This window comes from Prunus avium, chromosome 2 (genome assembly GCF_965620075.1).
Source record: "Prunus avium chromosome 2, drPruAviu1.hap1.1, whole genome shotgun sequence".
Taxonomy (NCBI): Eukaryota; Viridiplantae; Streptophyta; class Magnoliopsida; order Rosales; family Rosaceae; genus Prunus; species Prunus avium.
Window position 1 is genome coordinate 42,470,129 of NC_142285.1, and position 17,701 is coordinate 42,487,829.

General features: G+C 37.8%; 6 protein-coding genes across 12 annotated transcripts; 1 reads left to right on the plus strand and 5 right to left on the minus strand.

Annotated features, from left to right (window-relative positions):
- Nucleotides 1-121: 121 nt before the first annotated feature.
- LOC110767680 (uncharacterized) lies at nt 122-1,566 on the minus strand. Of its 2 annotated transcripts, none has more exons than XM_088247758.1 (3): nt 1,148-1,566; nt 783-893; nt 122-665 (listed from the first exon to the last, which is right to left on the minus strand). In XM_088247758.1, the coding sequence occupies exons 1-2, from the start codon at nt 1,347-1,349 to the stop codon at nt 790-792; spliced, it is 306 nt and encodes a 101-aa protein (XP_088103884.1). In that variant the 5' UTR covers nt 1,350-1,566; the 3' UTR covers nt 122-665; nt 783-789. The 2 variants fall into 2 exon arrangements, with proteins under 2 accessions (XP_088103884.1, XP_021826982.1); XM_021971290.2 differs by having other exon boundaries at nt 817-893; nt 1,148-1,554.
- A 1,103-nt stretch (nt 1,567-2,669) lies between these two features.
- Nucleotides 2,670-3,555, minus strand: LOC110767681 (Sugar isomerase (SIS) family protein). Its single transcript, XM_021971291.2, has one exon. It carries the CDS (start codon nt 3,416-3,418, stop codon nt 2,801-2,803), a length of 618 nt encoding a protein of 205 aa, XP_021826983.2. The 5' UTR covers nt 3,419-3,555; the 3' UTR covers nt 2,670-2,800.
- A 90-nt stretch (nt 3,556-3,645) lies between these two features.
- I-2 (phosphoprotein phosphatase inhibitor) lies at nt 3,646-6,221 on the minus strand. 4 transcript variants are annotated; one of them, XM_021971293.2, is made up of 5 exons: nt 6,072-6,221; nt 5,461-5,527; nt 5,108-5,232; nt 4,666-4,842; nt 3,646-4,109 (listed from the first exon to the last, which is right to left on the minus strand). In XM_021971293.2, exons 2-5 carry the CDS (start codon nt 5,463-5,465, stop codon nt 3,853-3,855), a joined length of 564 nt encoding a protein of 187 aa, XP_021826985.1. In that variant the 5' UTR covers nt 5,466-5,527; nt 6,072-6,221; the 3' UTR covers nt 3,646-3,852. The 4 variants fall into 4 exon arrangements, with proteins under 4 accessions (XP_021826985.1, XP_021826987.1, XP_021826986.1 ...); XM_021971295.2 differs by having other exon boundaries at nt 5,108-5,226; nt 6,072-6,220; XM_021971294.2 differs by lacking the exon at nt 6,072-6,221 and adding an exon at nt 5,848-6,040.
- Nucleotides 6,222-6,975: 754 nt separating this feature from the next.
- On the plus strand, nt 6,976-9,797 carry GB1 (GTP-binding protein 1). Its single transcript, XM_021971298.2, has 7 exons — nt 6,976-7,134; nt 7,610-7,791; nt 7,934-8,074; nt 8,401-8,509; nt 8,657-8,718; nt 9,225-9,328; nt 9,539-9,797. The coding sequence occupies exons 2-7, from the start codon at nt 7,699-7,701 to the stop codon at nt 9,645-9,647; spliced, it is 618 nt and encodes a 205-aa protein (XP_021826990.1). The 5' UTR covers nt 6,976-7,134; nt 7,610-7,698; the 3' UTR covers nt 9,648-9,797.
- Nucleotides 9,798-10,007: 210 nt separating this feature from the next.
- On the minus strand, nt 10,008-10,756 carry LOC110767685 (chromosome transmission fidelity-like protein). The gene is made up of 2 exons (XM_021971299.2): nt 10,323-10,756; nt 10,008-10,196 (listed from the first exon to the last, which is right to left on the minus strand). The coding sequence occupies exons 1-2, from the start codon at nt 10,660-10,662 to the stop codon at nt 10,126-10,128; spliced, it is 411 nt and encodes a 136-aa protein (XP_021826991.1). The 5' UTR covers nt 10,663-10,756; the 3' UTR covers nt 10,008-10,125.
- A 225-nt stretch (nt 10,757-10,981) lies between these two features.
- On the minus strand, nt 10,982-14,565 carry MBD13 (methyl-CPG-binding domain protein 13). Of its 3 annotated transcripts, XM_021971435.2 has the most exons (6): nt 14,144-14,565; nt 13,253-13,384; nt 13,055-13,150; nt 12,782-12,922; nt 12,582-12,678; nt 10,982-12,390 (listed from the first exon to the last, which is right to left on the minus strand). In XM_021971435.2, exons 1-6 carry the CDS (start codon nt 14,225-14,227, stop codon nt 11,273-11,275), a joined length of 1,668 nt encoding a protein of 555 aa, XP_021827127.1. In that variant the 5' UTR covers nt 14,228-14,565; the 3' UTR covers nt 10,982-11,272. The 3 variants fall into 3 exon arrangements, with proteins under 3 accessions (XP_021827127.1, XP_021827129.1, XP_021827128.1); XM_021971437.2 differs by having other exon boundaries at nt 13,055-13,157; nt 13,253-14,563; XM_021971436.2 differs by having other exon boundaries at nt 13,055-13,175; nt 13,253-14,563.
- Between the last annotated feature and the right edge of the window lie 3,136 nt (nt 14,566-17,701).

Below are 17,701 nucleotides of genomic sequence, written 5' to 3' on the forward strand. Positions count from 1 at the left end.
TAATCTCCCTTATTATATGTTAGAATAGTTAGAATACCGTTTTATCCAAAAAAAAGAAAAAAAAAACTTACCCCACATGAGTGAGGAGATTTTATTCATTGATATATGGAACAAAAGGAAATACAAAACTTGAGAACTTAAGATTCATAAACAGATTAATTCCAATAAATACACAAAGGATTGAATCATGCAATGCTCCTCCTTGAAGTTGTGTTCATCAACCTAGAAAAAACTCTCTCTCCCAACTCAAATTCACCCCCCAACTAAGCCACAAACTCTATCCTATTCCTATCCAAAAAGATAAGATTGCTGCCGGAAGGATCAAGATTGAGTACTATTTATTGATCGATTTCTTATTGTCTTCTTTCTACTTTCTTCCTTGAAGGGTACCCAACCCAACCCATCACAGGGTCACTTTGGTGATTTGATCATGGATCGATGCCAATCTTGCCTCCTAAAAATCAACTACACCATCACAATCATTTTCCGAAAAGTCACTACTGCTGCATTTACCACAACGACCGAAAGAAATTATAAACGAAAAACCCTACAAATTAATGCTACAATTAACATTAACAAGAATTGGATCATAGCTGTTCAGGTACATTTAGCTGGTCTCTCCCATCTTTATCACCAACCGCTCTGATCTCAAACTGTGGGACCACCTGTGGGGATACAAAATTAATTACATTATTATTAACTCTTAATCAACCCACTTCTCTGAAGAAAAAATTAAAAGAAGAGACAGGCAAAATCTCAATCCAGTCTGTCATGGTGGTTACCAACTCATTACTCATTGTCGTGTGAATCACCAACCTGATCTTGTGATGCATTGAACGATTGAGATGAAAACCTCCTTAATCTTTTGTCTGCTCCGCCGTCCTTTCTGCCGCCTGGACAAAACATCATTAACAAGATAAAGCTTATAGTTTTAGAGAAAATTACCCTTCTAATTTGAATAAGGTAAAAGCACATAAATATCTCAAGACATATTCGATCGGCATTTAAATTATATATTCTTGTGTGTGAACGACGAGGTGGAGCCTGGAGCCAAATTAAACGCACATTTTTCACGTTAAGCACAAGATTAAACTATTAAATACATTTATATATAAATAAAACTACATAAAAAAAAACATATAATTACCTTGTTTTTTGGTTTTGTTGAGGGTTTTGAGATCTAGGGTTGAGTCTGAGGTATCAGGCAAGTAACGGTCGAGACGAAGAAGGCGATGATCCTTCTTCTCAAACATGGCGCGCACAAACGATGCCTCCATGCTGTTCAAGAACTGCACGTGCTTCTCGTCCGTCCACGACCTCTTTTTACCGCTCTGCACGTGCGACTCCATCCTGATTTCTTAGTTTCAATATCTACTCGCCGGACGGAGTTTCGAGTTTGGAGGTTGGGAGAACAACCAGGACGGAGCTAGCCAGCGGCTGTTTGAAAATCTGAAGGGATTGCTTGGTATGTTTAATGCATTCGGTTTCTAATGAAAACACTATATGGAGCATATATGCAGCTTTTATTATAGGTAGGGTGACATTTTTTGGTTTGTTGGAGCTTTTTTGACGTAGTTAGGAAGAGAGTATTCAGAAGTACCTACTCGCTGTCTTCAGCCGACATGTGTTTGGCTCACCATAACATGTCACTTTCCAAATATCCCAACTCGATCAACTCCAATATAATAATCTTAACAAAATTTAGTTTTTTCTTATCTCTACAATATCAGTTTGTTGTGGGATATTATTCTGTGGTTGATAAAAAATGAAGATATTTTTCTTTGGCTAGATGGTTGAAATATCAATGAGTAAGGCTGTCGAATCAATTTATACATTTATAAAAGAAAGAAAAAACAACGAGTCACCAATTGATGAAATAATATAAAAAATCAAACAACTAATTAATTTGAGAATATTTATCCGAACTTACTTATATGATTGTGTGTGTGCTTTTTAATACGAGTGATAGTCTAAATTAATATGATCTATAAAGAAGACAAATCGAACTCGATGCAAAAACTCAAACACTCTTTGAACAAACTAACATCAATTAATGTGGGTGTCCTTAATACTTGGCCTAGCTAGCTTAGGTGCCTAACAATTAGATTATCAAAAACAAAAGTGTTCTGACTAAGATTTTTTTATCAAGAGAAGGAAAAGAAAAGGCTATACCGTGAGTAGAAGGCGAGTATGGAAGTTTTTGTGCAGGCGAGGGGGTATAGAAAGTGGAGGATGAGTGTGAAAATATCTAAAGAGCTCTTTTTGGTCAAACAAATATCTTAGAACTTTATACGATCTTTTTTTCCCTCCGGTAAAATGAACTTTATGCGATTAGCTTATAAGCTCTGAGAGATATTTTGGGACGAATGAAGAATCTTTGAGACGCGCCTAGATATGTATGTATATTATATATATATACACAAAGAGTAGGAGGACTAAATACGAAAATATCAGCGCGAGTCTTTTGAGATATTAAGATGCTGACTGTACTTCCAGATGGGGGTCCCTTGTAGGGTTCTGAATTTTTTTATTTCTTTCTTGGGCATCATAATCATACGTTCTGAGAATTATTTAATATTTTACCCAATTTTATTTTATGAATAGACTATTTAATAATGATTGGGCCTCATTCTATATTTTCATAGGTCGAAAATCAAAAGCCTTAAAGCTGAAATTAACTTTTAATTTATTTATATTCTTCTTGGTTACAAAGTGAGCCATGGGCTTATTTTGTTTTGGGCCGAGAGCCGTAGGCCCAAATAACATACAGCCCTTGGTGGGTCCAATCTCATTCATTCATTCATTCGAGATTGGTGTGGCGAGCTCGTATGGCCTCAGGGCTCTGACCTAAGGCCTCACCCAACTTATACACCACCATCTCAAACAACACGAACAAAGCCCCTTCGTACACGCTCCCCATCGGAAGCAACGGCCGAGATTCCATCACATCACCAGCATCCGCATCATTTGCCATGGTCTGCGCTGGCACGTAACCCACCACGCTAGCGTGCTTCACACAGGATCCCGTCTCCGGCTGGGCAGTTAGCAGCAGGACTCTAGCACCGTGCGATCGTGCCGCGGAGCAAATAGCTTCGACGGTGGAGAATCCACCTGGGCCCGCAGAGGCGATGAGTAGATCGTTGGTGGAGATTGGGGGAGTCGTCATGTCGAAGACCATGTGAGCCGAGAGGCCGAGGTGGGCCAGCCGCATGCACAGAGCCTTCAGCATTAGGCCCTCTCGGCCCACTCCGTAAAGGAAGACGCCGCCGTTTCGGGCCGCTGCAGAAGACAGCTCGTTGACCAAAAGGTCTAAGACTGGCGGGTGTGGGTGGGTTGGTTTAGTGAAGATGGAGGCTATGTGATTGCAAATTTGGGAGGCAAGGGAGGCCATTGAAGAGCTCTGGGACTGCGAATCCATTGCTGTAAGTCTCAAGCGTCAAGGATAAGAGGGCTGTGATCAATTTAAGTGGTATATGTGAGGTGAGGTTCTTGCCAATCAGCGACACGTCAGCATTAGGCAAAAATTTGAGCCTCATATTTCCTTTTCATTTGTTTCTGGACTTTCTATGATTTTGTCTGGTTTGAATGTATGTATGTGTGTATGTATGTATCATACCATAAAACAGTGATGAAATAAACTCCAACTAACAGAAAAAATTGTTTATGGAAGGGCATATAAAATGGTTTGCGTAACGACGTTACAGTGAAGGGGAAATAAAGTGAACTATTTACAAACAAAAAGCATATTGAAAGATACAAATAGCAGTTATATGAGCATTCTGTATCAACCACCAAAAAACTGTAATCCAATGTCAGTGAAATCATCAATGGAAGTCTTAGCTTGGCTTTGATCTAAGCTCCATTAGCTGGAGGTCCGGAAGATTTTTTAGTCGAAGAGGCAGTACCATCTTTCTCGATATCTATTTCCTTCACACCAGCAGTTAACGAGGAACCGGATCTCTTCTCCTTATCCATCTCAACATCCTCGTCCTCATCTTCATCGTCGAGAAAGGAGCCTTTCCGCCTGAGTTCTTTTACTTTCTGGAATTCATCATAATGAGCTCTTCTGTGCTCCCTAAAACTCCTACCATTTTTATCTGTCTCAGAATCTGCAAAGTCCCAGCAGAAAATGGGGGAACAGACAGTCAGATGAAAATAGTATAAATGTAAGTGAGGGGTAGCACAATTTGAATATATCCCAGTCTTTTTTTAACTGGGCAAAGGGGACGCGAGAACTAGAAGAGGATTAAACAACGAAGTTCTACGCATTAACAGAATATAATGAGGGAAAGTTTAGACGCAATAATAACCCATGACTACGTTCATTAGGACCCAATCTTATGTGTCTAACATGAAGTAACAGCGTGAGATGATGCAACTTCAACATACCCCTCTACCAATTCACTGTATTTCATTGGTAGCACAAAACATTTGACATCTACTCTCTTCATATACCTTCCATACAGAGGATAATAACATGTAACAGAACTTAACACTAAATTTAAATTGGGGGGAAAAGCTTACTAAAGTTTAATAGTTTAAATAATAAGGTGACAAGTTTAAATTTAATCAGCCAACTGCAAGGAAATATAGCGAATAGTTGTAACAAAATCTGATTGAAAGGGTTAACTTTGGGAAGAAAAAGAAAAGAGAATGAAAGAAGACCTTCATCATCTTGTTCCATAGCATCTGCCTCATCCTCAGATGATGTCCAGCCAGTAGATCTTGGGGTGTTCTTTCTACTTGATGATGCCACATCGGTCAAAGCAGTTCGTATTGCTTCTGCATGAACTGCATCACCAACACAATCATTGAAGCTACCCCGTATAGGAGACAGAGATCCTGCCAAGATTAAAGTTGCCACACAAAATGATAAGTTTCCACATTTAAGATACATATATATTTTTCTTTCAGAAAACGAGTATTGAAAACCAACAAATCAAACATTAGCATATGAAAAGAAACAATCATTGAAACTCAAGACCACTTTATACGTAACACCAGTGACACTTTGTTTTTAAGGAAAAGAAGACAAACACATAAACATTCATGCATATACAACTGACAGGCCTCCATAGAAAGGAAAATATGATAGAAACCAGCGTACCATCCTCATCATCGGTCATCATAGGGTGGTATGGCGTCTTTGGCTCAGTAATTTTCTGCCTTACAGGTTTATTTGCTTCGATTTCTCCCAGATTAGCCTCATCCCATCTAACTCGGCCCCTGCCACTCAATCAGCAAAATAAAAAATCAGTATATCTATCAACCTCAAACATATGATAAGAAACAAAAAGTATACAAGATTTTACAAAACAGAAAAACCATCCATCTCCAAAATGCAATGCCTTAATAAACATTTCATTCTTAATATCCCTTGTTAAGACAAAAAGAATTTAACACAAGTATAAACCACACCCAAAAAATATAAAGACAATAGAAGAAGACAGATTGAATTACTTCATTTTGCTAAACAGCTGATCTCCGCAAAAGCAGCACAAGCAACTGCTCAATTGAATTGAATTCTCTGAAACAAATTGAAAAACTTATTAAATTCTAAACATTAAGCAGAATAAACCCAAAACAATTGCATTCCGACAATGAATTATATTTACACAATAACCTAAGAACCTAAGAAAGAAAGAAAAAATAAAATAAAAAAAGAAGGAAATTTCAATTCCATTTCTCCGAAATAAATCCAAAGCTCAAAGATGGGCCATAATATACTAATCAAAGACGCAGAATAATAAAACTATCCAATAGAGCCACAGATCAATAGCGCATTAAAACCCTAACGAACCAAATCTTCAAAAACGCAGAAGGTGCCCAAGAAAATATATGGATCACCTTGCTTACGCTTCGTTTGGTTGCTGACAATATTCGAGAAAATAGAAGAAAATGAACCACTGGAACCATAGACACGGTCAATTAAACAGCGAGTTTGTTTACGGATCGGAACTTTCAATTTCTTTCATTTTCCTGCCGTTTCCGGGATTTCTTGGACAATTTTGAGCGTAAAAAATAAAATTTATAAGTAGGAGAAAACAAGAACAGAAAATTGGATTTCGTACCTCACTTCCTCTGGGAGAAAGAAAATAAGCGTGCGAATCAATCGAAGAGCTGAATCAAATTTTTCTTTTTTAGTTCTTATGTTGTCCTGTTTTACTAAATTACCCTACCGAATAAGATGTAATAACAATTGAAGCGACCGAAGGATGTTTCTTGCAGTGCGAAGATCTTCGACCGTAAATCCAAATTGCACCCCTATGATCTAAACACGTCAGCAGCAGAGGGTACGGCGAGAAGGATTTTCAAAACGTGTAGCCGCGCGGCTATACTTCTTAAATATAATAAATTCTATTGATTAAATAGTATAGCCGGCCGGCTGTACCATTTAAATATAATAAATTCGAACATTTAAATTCTATAGCCGCGCGGCTATACCTTTTAGAAATAATAAATCGAATATTTGCAGAGTATAGCCGGGCGGCTATACTTCCTAAATATAATAAATAGTATCGCCGCGCGGCTATACTGTTCAAATATGATAAATTCGAATATTTAAAACGTATAGCCAAGCGGCTAGACTTCTTAAAATAATAAATGCGAATATAGAAAAGTATAGCCGGGCGGCTATACCTTTCAAATATGATAAACTCGAGTATTTAAAAGGTATAGCCGAACGGCTAGACTCCTTAAATATAATAAATTCCATTATTTAAATAGTATAGCCGCTCGGCTATACTCTAAATTGGAATATTTAAATAGTATAGCCGTGCGGTTATACTTCTCAAATATGATAAATTCGAATATTTTAAAAGTATAGCCGCGCGGCTATACGTTTATATTAATCTTAAAATTTTGTCAAGTTAACTTTACCGAAAAACAAAGGAAAAAGAAATTGCACCATGTAGGTCCCAGCCTATAGACTCGAAAACTTCGCCAAGGGTAATTTGGGCGAGGGAATGACAAATTTGTCAATTACAAATAACATATTAATATGGAAAAAAATTTGGGAAGGAAAAATAGAAAGAGAGTTTTGTAGCTTAAGAAGCTGTTCTTGGGGGCCCAATAGCTACACGGAGTAGCAGGAGTTCTTGATAACAGTGAAGACATCGCCTGCATCCCACAAGAGTAAGAGTTTGAGTTTTTGCAATCACATATATGTATGTATATCAATAGACTATAGATCCAACTTTGTTTTTCTCCGTCAATATCTGATTATCATGCGTGAAAATTCTTTGTTGATCTGGGTCTCTTACGGTTCTTTGTTCTGTCTGAATTTTAGTGCTGAAAGGAAAATGGGTTATGTTAATTTTCATTTTTGTTTTTAGATCTATTGGTAATATTGTAACTTGATGATTGAGCTACTAAAGAAGGCTTGATGTAGTTTGCTGAAAATGAAAAGGGTAGTTTATGATTATAATTACTTCAAAAAGAGTTGGGGTTTTACAATTGACGAAAAGTTGAAGACTTAGAACCTCAATTGGTGAGGGCAATCAGAAGTTGAGCAAAATGTATTGAGTGTATGCGAATTCTGTTGAGATTGCCAAATGGATCCAAGTGTTTCAAATTTGCAGCAACATTAACCCGTTTTGTTCTGTTTCAGGTGGTAAAATTCACAAGGTTGAGGAAGATCAAGTTTGATAATGAAATTCTTTCGGTAGGGATAAAATAGTAAAGAGATCAAGGGCAGAGATGTTTTCGTTGTTTTATGGACTCTGGAAATATATGTTCAGTAAGACAGAGTTTCATGTACTCATTCTTGGAATCGACAAGGCTGGGAAAACGGTAATGCACCTGTGAAATCTTCTTTTACTCATTGGGCTTTATTTTGTGATTTTGAGCTGCTTTTATTTTTGGTGGAATTGTCTTCTTTTAACACATCTTCAGATACATTAGCTGTAATTCTTATTCTGATATCAATTTGTAGACTTTGCTCGAGAAGTTGAAATCACTTTACTCAAACTTGGAAGGTCTCCCTCCTGATCGAATTGTTCCAACTGTGGGACTTAATATTGGTCGTATTGAAGCATCAAATACCAAACTTGTGTTCTGGGATCTGGGAGGTCAGGTATGTGAAATTCATCCGTGCCATTTATATTCTTTCATCTTTCTTATTCTTTATTTTAACATAGATTTGTTCTCCTTTTACTGGACTCTAGTTCCAAGTATTGTTCCACAAAATGTAGGATTGGGGAATACTATACGCTACTAGCATCATATTCAATTTTACATTTTCCAGAGAACATTATTATTGTTAATATTACTATCATTAGCTGGTTATCACATATCAGGATTGTTGTAGTCTCCAGCTGTTGCAAATCAATCCTTTCTGTAGTATCGCATATCAGGATTGTCAGAATTATTGATGCAAGAGTTGTTTGTTTTTGCTGTCAGCCTGGTCTTCGCTCAATCTGGGAAAAATATTATGAAGAAGCACATGCCGTAGTCTATGTAATTGATGCCACTTGTCCCGCACGTTTTGAAGATTCAAAATCTGCATTGGGTAGGTGATATTAAATTGCTAAATCTTGTGAACATATTGTGTTGGGTTTTTAACTATGATTTCCTATGATCATATGGCTATTGAAGTTGAGGAATAACAAAAATACGTGAGACACTGATACTATTACTTTTAACTTTTTAAAACCAGAAAAAGTTCTTCGGCATGAGGATTTGCAAGGAGCTCCTCTGTTGATTTTGGCCAACAAGCAGGTGAGAGGCAAATTATGCATCATTCCGAACCAAAAGAATAGTATCATTTCACACAAATTCATAATCAACCTAATCATGAATTTTCATAAATTTGGGCTTCCATATGTCTGAAGTTATGGAACCACAGTTTTCACGTTTTGGTATTTTCTTCAAAATGCGCACACCCTGAAATCTATGTGCATAGTTCTCCTTAGGTTACATATCTTCTATAGAAGGGTTGTAATTTGTTGTGCATCCTTCTATGTTTGATATGACGATCTGCTATTCCTCTGTCATCTCTTGTTTCTATTGTAGCTACCTTCCATTTACCAAAACCAAATTCTTTCTTTGAAGTCTTGTTGTGCTCTGAAGTCTAGTTTTTGTGTGCCTGTGAAGAACCTTGGATGCTGGCAGAAGCATTGGCATGCATTGTGTTGTGTTAACCTGGTTCTTAATTAAGAGAAAAAAATAAATTGCTCAATAAATCTCCCTGTCTTCACTCTATTGAAATACGCTGGCAATGGCAGGATCTTGCTGATAGTGTATCAGCCGAGGAACTTGCTCGATATCTAGATCTTAAAAAGTTGGATGAAAGGGTTTATATGTTTGAAGCCGTTTCAGCATATGATGGGTAAGTGGATCTTTTCTAAGCTCCATTGCTTCGCCAAATATTTAAATTTTAATTCCTCTGATACATTAGCAATATAGAAAAGAAATTTTGGCACCTGATGAACTACTACATAGTGGTTGAACCAGAGATCCGCAGTACACATTTCTCTGCACGGAGATGTGGTAGATTTACAAAATGCAGTAGCTCTTACAGTTTGATATTGGATTGCAGGATGGGGATTAAAGAAAGTGTGGAGTGGTTGGTGGAGGTAATGGAGAGAAGCAAGAGAACTGAAATGTTGAGAGCCCGTGCAGGAGCAACAGGCCCTGCTTCCAACTAGAATGTCATGTATCAAATCAACAACCGATATGGCAGTTGGGTTGCCCTGCTTCTTTCTGTAACAGTTGTGTAAATAAATCAGGCTTTTTGAATTCATTCTGATTATTTATTATTATTACATGATTCTATGTCAAAGATCAAAGTTTTCACATGTCTTCTTCAGGCTAGTGCTTCTAATTGTTCTTACTTTTTTAGCCGGAAAATTCAGAATGTAGGATAGAACTTATTATGTGAATCTTGTATTTTAAATTGCTGTTTCCTCCATACGAAAACAGTTGCAGCCTAGGAATTTTATGCATCAACATGACCCTCATTGCAATTGTCTCGTACTCGACAAGAATCAGAAGCAAGATTCAGGGACTTGAATAATGATAATAATAACACATAAATAATAGGGACATTGGATCATTTGAATACATTTGTTTCCCTTCCTTGACATCCTTTGCAAGGAATACATTTGAAGAAGCTGCTTCAGTTTTTCAAGGCACGGCGTTGAGCTGAGCTGCTATTTGCTCGCTGCCCTTATTCTTCTTCACTGCTGGTTGTGGTTCTTTGCAAATCAAAAGGAGAAAAGGCAATGTGTCATGTTCAATAATTCTAGTACACCAAAAATCCAATATATATATATATTTTTTTTCCTTCCAAAAGTAATGTAAGAAAAGAGTGAAATACTTACTGGAAATGAGGGCCATAGGTCTGGCCTTGAACAGAATCCGGTGGCGAATAATTCCAATGACTTCCAATTCTACCCCTGCGTCTCGGGAGGGCTTGAGTTTCCTTAAGACCAAGAGTGGCTTCTTCAAGGGCTGTTTGGTCCCTGTCAATTCGTGATACCCAATAGTAAAGGTGTAGGTTTGGTCCTGGGAGGAGGCGGAAGGGCGGCAGAGGAGGCCGATGTGGAGGTTGTGGAGGCGATCTTGAAATTGGGACTGAACCTCCACCATCCCTTGCAATTCCACCACCGCCCATTCTGGGCAGTTGCTCTCTCCGCAACTGCACTTCACCCGAATCTGCATTCTCTCTCTCTCTCTTCTCTTCTTCTTCACTTTCTTCTTTTCCCTCACTTTTCAATTTAACCCTTTTTTTTGGGCGGCTAACGACTCCCGCTCTCCAAACGAAGTTCTCACTATAGAATTCTACGTGGATGTAAAATAGCAAAGGACATTTGTTTTGGGCCTGAGTGCTTAGAGCCCATTACCCAAAATAAAAAGGGCATGGATAGGGCCCAACCCTGAACTCATCCATCCATCAGTTAAGGGCCCAACAATAAGAATAAATACGAATATAATAATAATAATAATAAAAGGATTATAACAGCTTTAATGGATTGTAATAGAAATTAATTCAAAATGTGTAACCCTTAACATGAATATTACAGGAGCATACACTGTTAATAAGAAAATACATTAAAGGTAAACATACACAGAGAAAACTCCGCCGAGGCAATCTCTTTCCAAAAGAGATTGTCCTTATGGCTACGTTGTGATAAACTAACACAAGAAAAAATGAAAAAAAAAAGGTTAGGGGCGTGGAACTAGGGAACTAGGTTGGTGGTATAAACAAAGTGTTGTATAAGCTGTACAAGGATTGAAGTCAGTGCAATTGTGCAAGTGCATTGCCCATGTTTCACATTGATTGCCTATCCATGCCCTTTTGGTTTGTATCTGATCCACCAGAACTACGTAAACTTGCATTCCTGGTGTGTGCAGGCTCTGAAAATTGCTGGCACAAAACATCAGTTTGGCAGAAGTTATCTAGACCAACATTTTTCAAGGTCAAGTCACTGTTTCCTTGGGTTCTTGATGAGCTTAGTTGCTGCTGAAAATACTCCTCAATATGAGGATCATAGTCCAGTGGGATTGCACCTGTGAGAGTTTTTATAGCAAATTCAATGCATGGGTCTGGCCATAAACCCCCGAAAGGCAACTCCACTGGGGATCCTGACTTCTGTTCAGCCTTATCATCCCTTCCAACTTTTCCCCCATGTTGTTCTGGTATAAAAAGGTTGCCAGGAGCCAAAACAACATCGCTCCTCTTATTGTCTTCTTCTTTGTTTCCAGAACGATCTTTGGGAGTAGCCAAGTCACCTGAAGATTGCTCACTATTGCTCCTGGAATTGTCAAAAGCTATTCCAGTGAGAGTCTCTATTGCAAATGCAATGCATGGATCTGTCAAGAAATCCCCCAGCGGCAAGTCTGGTTGAAGTCCTGGCTTCTCTTCTGCCTTATCAGTGGTTTCAAGTTTTCCTGCATGTTCTTCTGGGAAAACAGAAGCACACCTTTGCTTCTCGTCACCACTAATCACTGTTGCCACATTTTGAACATGCTTTTCTGGCTCAACCTCAGGATAACCAGGCTGTTGGAATACAGAACCAGTGGAATTACCCGAGGAAGAACCTTCAGTTCTACTATGTACTCCTTCCCCTGATTGTTTAATTGTAACTCGACGTGCTCGAGTACTTGTTTTCAGTTCTGGCACTGGATCAACTTCAACTCCAGCTAGTCGCTTTGAAGCACGACGAGGCAAGTTCAGCTCTTTCTTCTTCTTGGACTTGCCCAGGCTAAGTTGGGTCTTTTTACTTTCATGTTTAAAGAGCCCACTTTCCAGGCATTGCTTATCTGCCAGGCCTCCACCTGCTGGAACTGAAATAAATTCACTTTTGTAAGAATCACCGTCCTGTTCTTTCTGCTCCGAACCTTTGGCTTCTGTTGGATTTAAGCTGCCTGATTCAGTGTCCACCTCAGCTGCAGTCAGTTGTGTGATTTCAAATTAGATAAAAGCTTATTATATCGTAAAGTAGAATAAGGGTTGGCCCTTCGAAATCAATCTAACTTCCTAAATCATCACCCCGAAAAAAAAAGACTTATTAAGAGCCTCAAATCTTATTTCCACATAAAAGAAACAGTGTAAACAAGAGATGAAAGTTGCACATTACTCTGATCAGAAGTTTGTGCAGGAAAGGTCGGGCTTTCTCCATTACATGCTAGATTAAGTATCTGTCCATCCTTCATGATCTCATTCAAGTGCAAGCTCTGATTGAAGTTACAGACAATGTAATTTTGCCTAATAATCAAAGTTAATGATGGGCATAATAAAGTACAAACCCAAACAATCCCTTTTTCAGTATAAACTTACAGAGGCCTTTTCATCTTCCAATTCCTTATCACTGCCATGACTTGGTTCTAGAATTAGCCTTCTTGGCTCCTCATTTTCAAGATAGCGATTCACATCCTTCATAGAGCGGAATAATTTTTCACTTACAGGATCAATATAGTACTGCATACATTGAATATCGGGTCAAAGAATGTATTGATTTTTCAGTGGCCAAATTGCAGTACAAATATCATGCAAATCCTCTGCAATGCAGCCAAGCAAATCAAGAAATAGTGAAATTTTTTGAGAGATTACCGAGTCTCTCCTGATCTTATGATCCTTTTTTGTCATCCGAATTTCTTTGATCCATCCTGGAGGTAGTCCTTCTGCTATAGTCTTCTCAACCACAACCTAATTGCTTGAATAATTGAAGTTTCTATATCCAAATTAATAAAATAGGATAAAATGAAACATCTAAATGTAAATAATAAAGAGCAGTCTGTGTCAACGAACATCATTTGCTGATCGCTTCAGAGTCTCTTCAACTTTCTGTTTGACTTCATCGCTGATTTGAGAGGTGTTTAGATAGCGAGATACCTCTGCCTTGGAATTGAATTTATGTCCACTTGAGGTATCGTAATAATACTGCAATAAGCGCAAATTACATACATCTGAACTAAAGTATGTTGAGACACATCACAAAATATAATCAAGTTGATATTCTCTCCATATACAACTGTTTCAAATTTTACCTTAAAATTAACACTTATCCCCAAACCCTCGCAGTCATTTTCTTATGTTTGCTATATGTCTTAAAGAAACAATAGAAAATCCACGGAAATTTCGGGTACTGAGGCCCTATCTCGTTTCAGATTCTATATCCTACAATGTTCTCAAACGATTTCCATAACATCTTTCCTTTTTGGCAAGACTTGAAAATTGAAATGCTACCTTCTAGGACATACAAATTATGAGATAAACATCACTGATCAACATAACAATCACAACGGAATGAACCCTCTAACTTTAAAAAACATATAAATTTTCAAGTTTACATCTTCGATCACAAGGAAAAAGACCACATTTCTACCCTATTGACTTCCAAAATCCACCCAAACCCACTGTAAGTTTAGAAAACTTCGTAATCAGCTACGTGGATTACCATGTAATGCAATCCACTTAACATTAAAACTAATTTTCCGAACTTTGACAAACAAAGAAAACAAAATTCCATACTTCCCGATCAGTGTAAGCCTCTGTTAACTTGCACTAAGCATAAAAATTGGTTCTTCGCCAAGTTCAGGAACATAAAGCTAAACAAGCTATAACTTTAACATGGAAAATTACTCGAGGATCTTGCAGTCGTGAAGATAGAAAGAGCTCAAAGAAATATCGATTTTTTACCTTGTCTCTTTTACCGTTATTTCTAACTTTGACCTCAACGGTCCAACCAGTTGGGAGCCAGTCCTCGGATTTTTGGTCCGTCATCTCGCCGGAATATGACTACAGTCAGTCTCTTTCTCTCTCTCCGTGAGTCAAAAGCTTGGAAATTTAGAGTGCTCTCGGATAAAAGGTCTACTCAGACCCCACGTGTTGCCCAAACTCTCCTGCGATGCGAGGGAGGCCTAGGGGGAGGGAACGTGTACATCTCCGTTGAACGTGATTGTTTAATCATCTGCTCTGCTACGCTTAAGTACGGCTCAGTAATGCGCTTAATCAAGTTGTACCTTTGGGATGAAAGTACCCTCTCGTTTTTCCCCAAATGACTCATTTAGCCCAACGTACAATGTTTAGAATCGAAAAGTTTGAAGAAGCTTCTGAATCGGGTTGCATAGGATTGAGTTTCATCAAGTGGAATGTGCACTTTCTGGTAACGGAGATTCCACTATTGTAGTAGCCAGTGTACCATCAGTTAACCTAACACTTCCCACTTAGAAATTGACACGTGGCTCAGTGGATTTCTTATAGTTGTTGCTTGTTGTTCACTTTTGCTCTTTAACTTTGTTTTGTTTGGAGTGGAGGTGACATGGGAGTAACTGGCTACAGAAGCACTGGATTGTTGCTTTGTGAATCTCTGACACTAAAATTTGGGGTTTTTCTACGGTACCCCTAAACAGTTTGAAATTTAGCTGTACCCCTTTTTTGGCCCCTACAGAATGAGAATTGGCACTGTGTGTATTCTTTCATTTGTCTTATGAATCTGATCTTTCAAATTTTCTTTTCTTACAAGAAAAGCAAACAAGAGTAAAGACATAGAAAAGGAAACAAACTTCTGACAATGGAAAAGTTGGAAAACTTCCTTTCCATTGTCATTGCATGTTCCCAAAGGATAAGGAAAAACTTGTGCCAGCCAACATAGAATAAGCTAAGCATATATATAATTGAGTTTGGTAATGAAAGGAAACTTGGAAATCTCCAAAAGCATGTATTATAATAATTATACATCTACAAAATTACAAAGAAACAGAAAGTTTTATATATCATACAATATCCAAACTAGTATGTATCCTCTGTATCAAGTGACAGCAGATTTATTGTATTAACTAAGCTAATTGTGAAGCTGATTGGGTCCTTCATAGACAACACGATGCGAAACTGCGTGGATTACGTTGATCTTGTTCTTCCTCATGGACTCGATGGAGCTTCGAAACATTGGAGCATACCTTCTGCTGTGTATTAATCTTTGTTCTGTATCTCCATTAGAAGCTTGATTAGTACTAATAATACTAATAGATCGACCACAACTGCAACTTTGAATTATTCCCAAGAAGAGAATGAAAATAAGAATTGGGATTATACCCTTTTGAGCTTGCATGATTTGTAAGATGAGATTATTATGAGCTATAAAACAAGGCAATTGTATATATAGAAGAAGAGCAGAGGAAGTGGTATGTGTTTGTAACTTTGTGGTGTTGGCGTTTGTCAACGAGTACTTGAAAACCTTTTAATAAAGGAGCTGGCTGGCTTTTGCCTGCAGGCTGCCTGCAGTGGCCAAAATATTCCTGAACCATAATTAAAAATGCTACCACCAAGTCAGAATTCTTAATGAAATCGGTACTGTGTTACATACATGTACTTTCCCACGTTTATCCAAAATGACAAAAGTTGACTTTTAAAGAAAGTCGCTTTCTGCACTATCTAAGCTGGCCGCCTGGCCCCCATGTGTAGCTCAAGCTCGAATGTTAATTTGCACAGTTGACTTATCCTCATAGAGAGCTTTGTTTTTTTAAAATGCATAATCTAATCCATGTCTTGCTGGAATGGCTGGCAGGCATTGCTACGGCATGAATGATGAAGTTTTCCTTCTCTTTCCTCTCAAGAATGCATTATTTATGCAACTGGTGTGAAATATCTGAGTAGCCATCAATACTTTTAATCTTTTTATTTTTCAGAGTTTTGAACATTGGTATAGCGACTTCTACAGTCTACTTTGTTTCTGGGCGAAATTTATGCGAAAATTATGTTAGAATTTTCAAGCCATTTGGACTTTTTGTTGTTGTGAGAGCATTGTTTAAAGTATTAAATTCCAAAACTCCCATATGATAGCAGAAGAATTTCTAGTATCTACTGTTTCCTCGCTTGAAGACAACATTCAGGCAAGACTTCTAGCATTCATGCACTGCACCATAAAACAGATAAATCTAAAAGGCTCACTGTAACTTGGCAATTTTATCGAAATTATTTGATTTTAATACAGCCAAATTCATGTTGTCAGCAAGCAGGCTACACCAGTAAACTAACATTATAAATGACACTAAAATTAATCCGGAAAACAAAGTCAATTGCCATTTCTTATTGCATATGTATGAGATTTGACCTGTTTTACATTTAAAAACATTTTGTACTGTCTTATTTCAGCATCTGCAGTTGACTAAATACAGTCTGGTATTATTCGTGTTATGTAAGAGAGTTCTGAAATTATGAGTAAGAAAATTGCATGGATTGACCAATAAAATAAGTATAGATAAGAGAGTTCTGAAATTATGAGTAAGAAAATTGATCAAGTTAAGTTGTTTAGTGGTACAAGTATGTCTGTCAATAATATAGTCTTGAAAGGTTTGGTTTTGACAACTAAGCAGTTTAGAAGAAATGACAGCCACTGTTAGCTAGCCCCATTTTCATCCCAGACAAGTCTTCCGACAATCCGATAGGCTAATTTTCTTTGATTTTCTATAGCAATGACCTTTTTCGATCGAAAACTGTCATGCAAATAACATCCAATTAATGCAAGTTGGATTGGATGATGGCTAGCTGCAGGGGAGACAGAGTACTTGGAAATCTGGGAGCTTCTACTTTTGATATTCAATTTTTTTTCCAGTCTCTTCCAGCACATAATCAAATGCTCATCCAAAGATTGAGCATTACAGTGATTCAGCAGAGTGGCTCTGCTTTTAGTAGCTGTGAAGATCATGTTGCGTACATATTTACATAACAGAGAATCTTAATTACCATATTCCAGGTAAAACCCAACCAACACCCTTGAGATGTACTGGGTTAATTTTTCTGAGTTTGATGTAAACAAAATTATCAGACATTCGAAAAAGGTATGATATTTTACATCTCTGATTTACAACACTATGACATGATTATGCGACAAACTAAACCACTAATTGGTTCATCAACAGAACCAACTGCATAATTTGGACCTTTTCCTTCATGTTCTTTCCAAGAACCAACTGTGTCTCTCAGCCTTGAGAGTTGAGAAGAAAGTAGAATATATGTTTCATTGAAACAGATTGGTGTCTGGAAAATCCAGCTCAGTTGTGAAGTGGATTTGGTCCACTAGGGACAGCTTGATGAGCAACCGCATTTATTTGGTTGATCTTCTTATATCCAAATCCTGCAGAAGAATGAGAGCCAGAAATAAGGCGCCGGGCAAACAGAGAAGAAAACTTTGCTGTTAGTCTTGACGCCGAATCTTCACTTCTAGGACAACGCAGGCTGATGCACCGGCAACTTGAA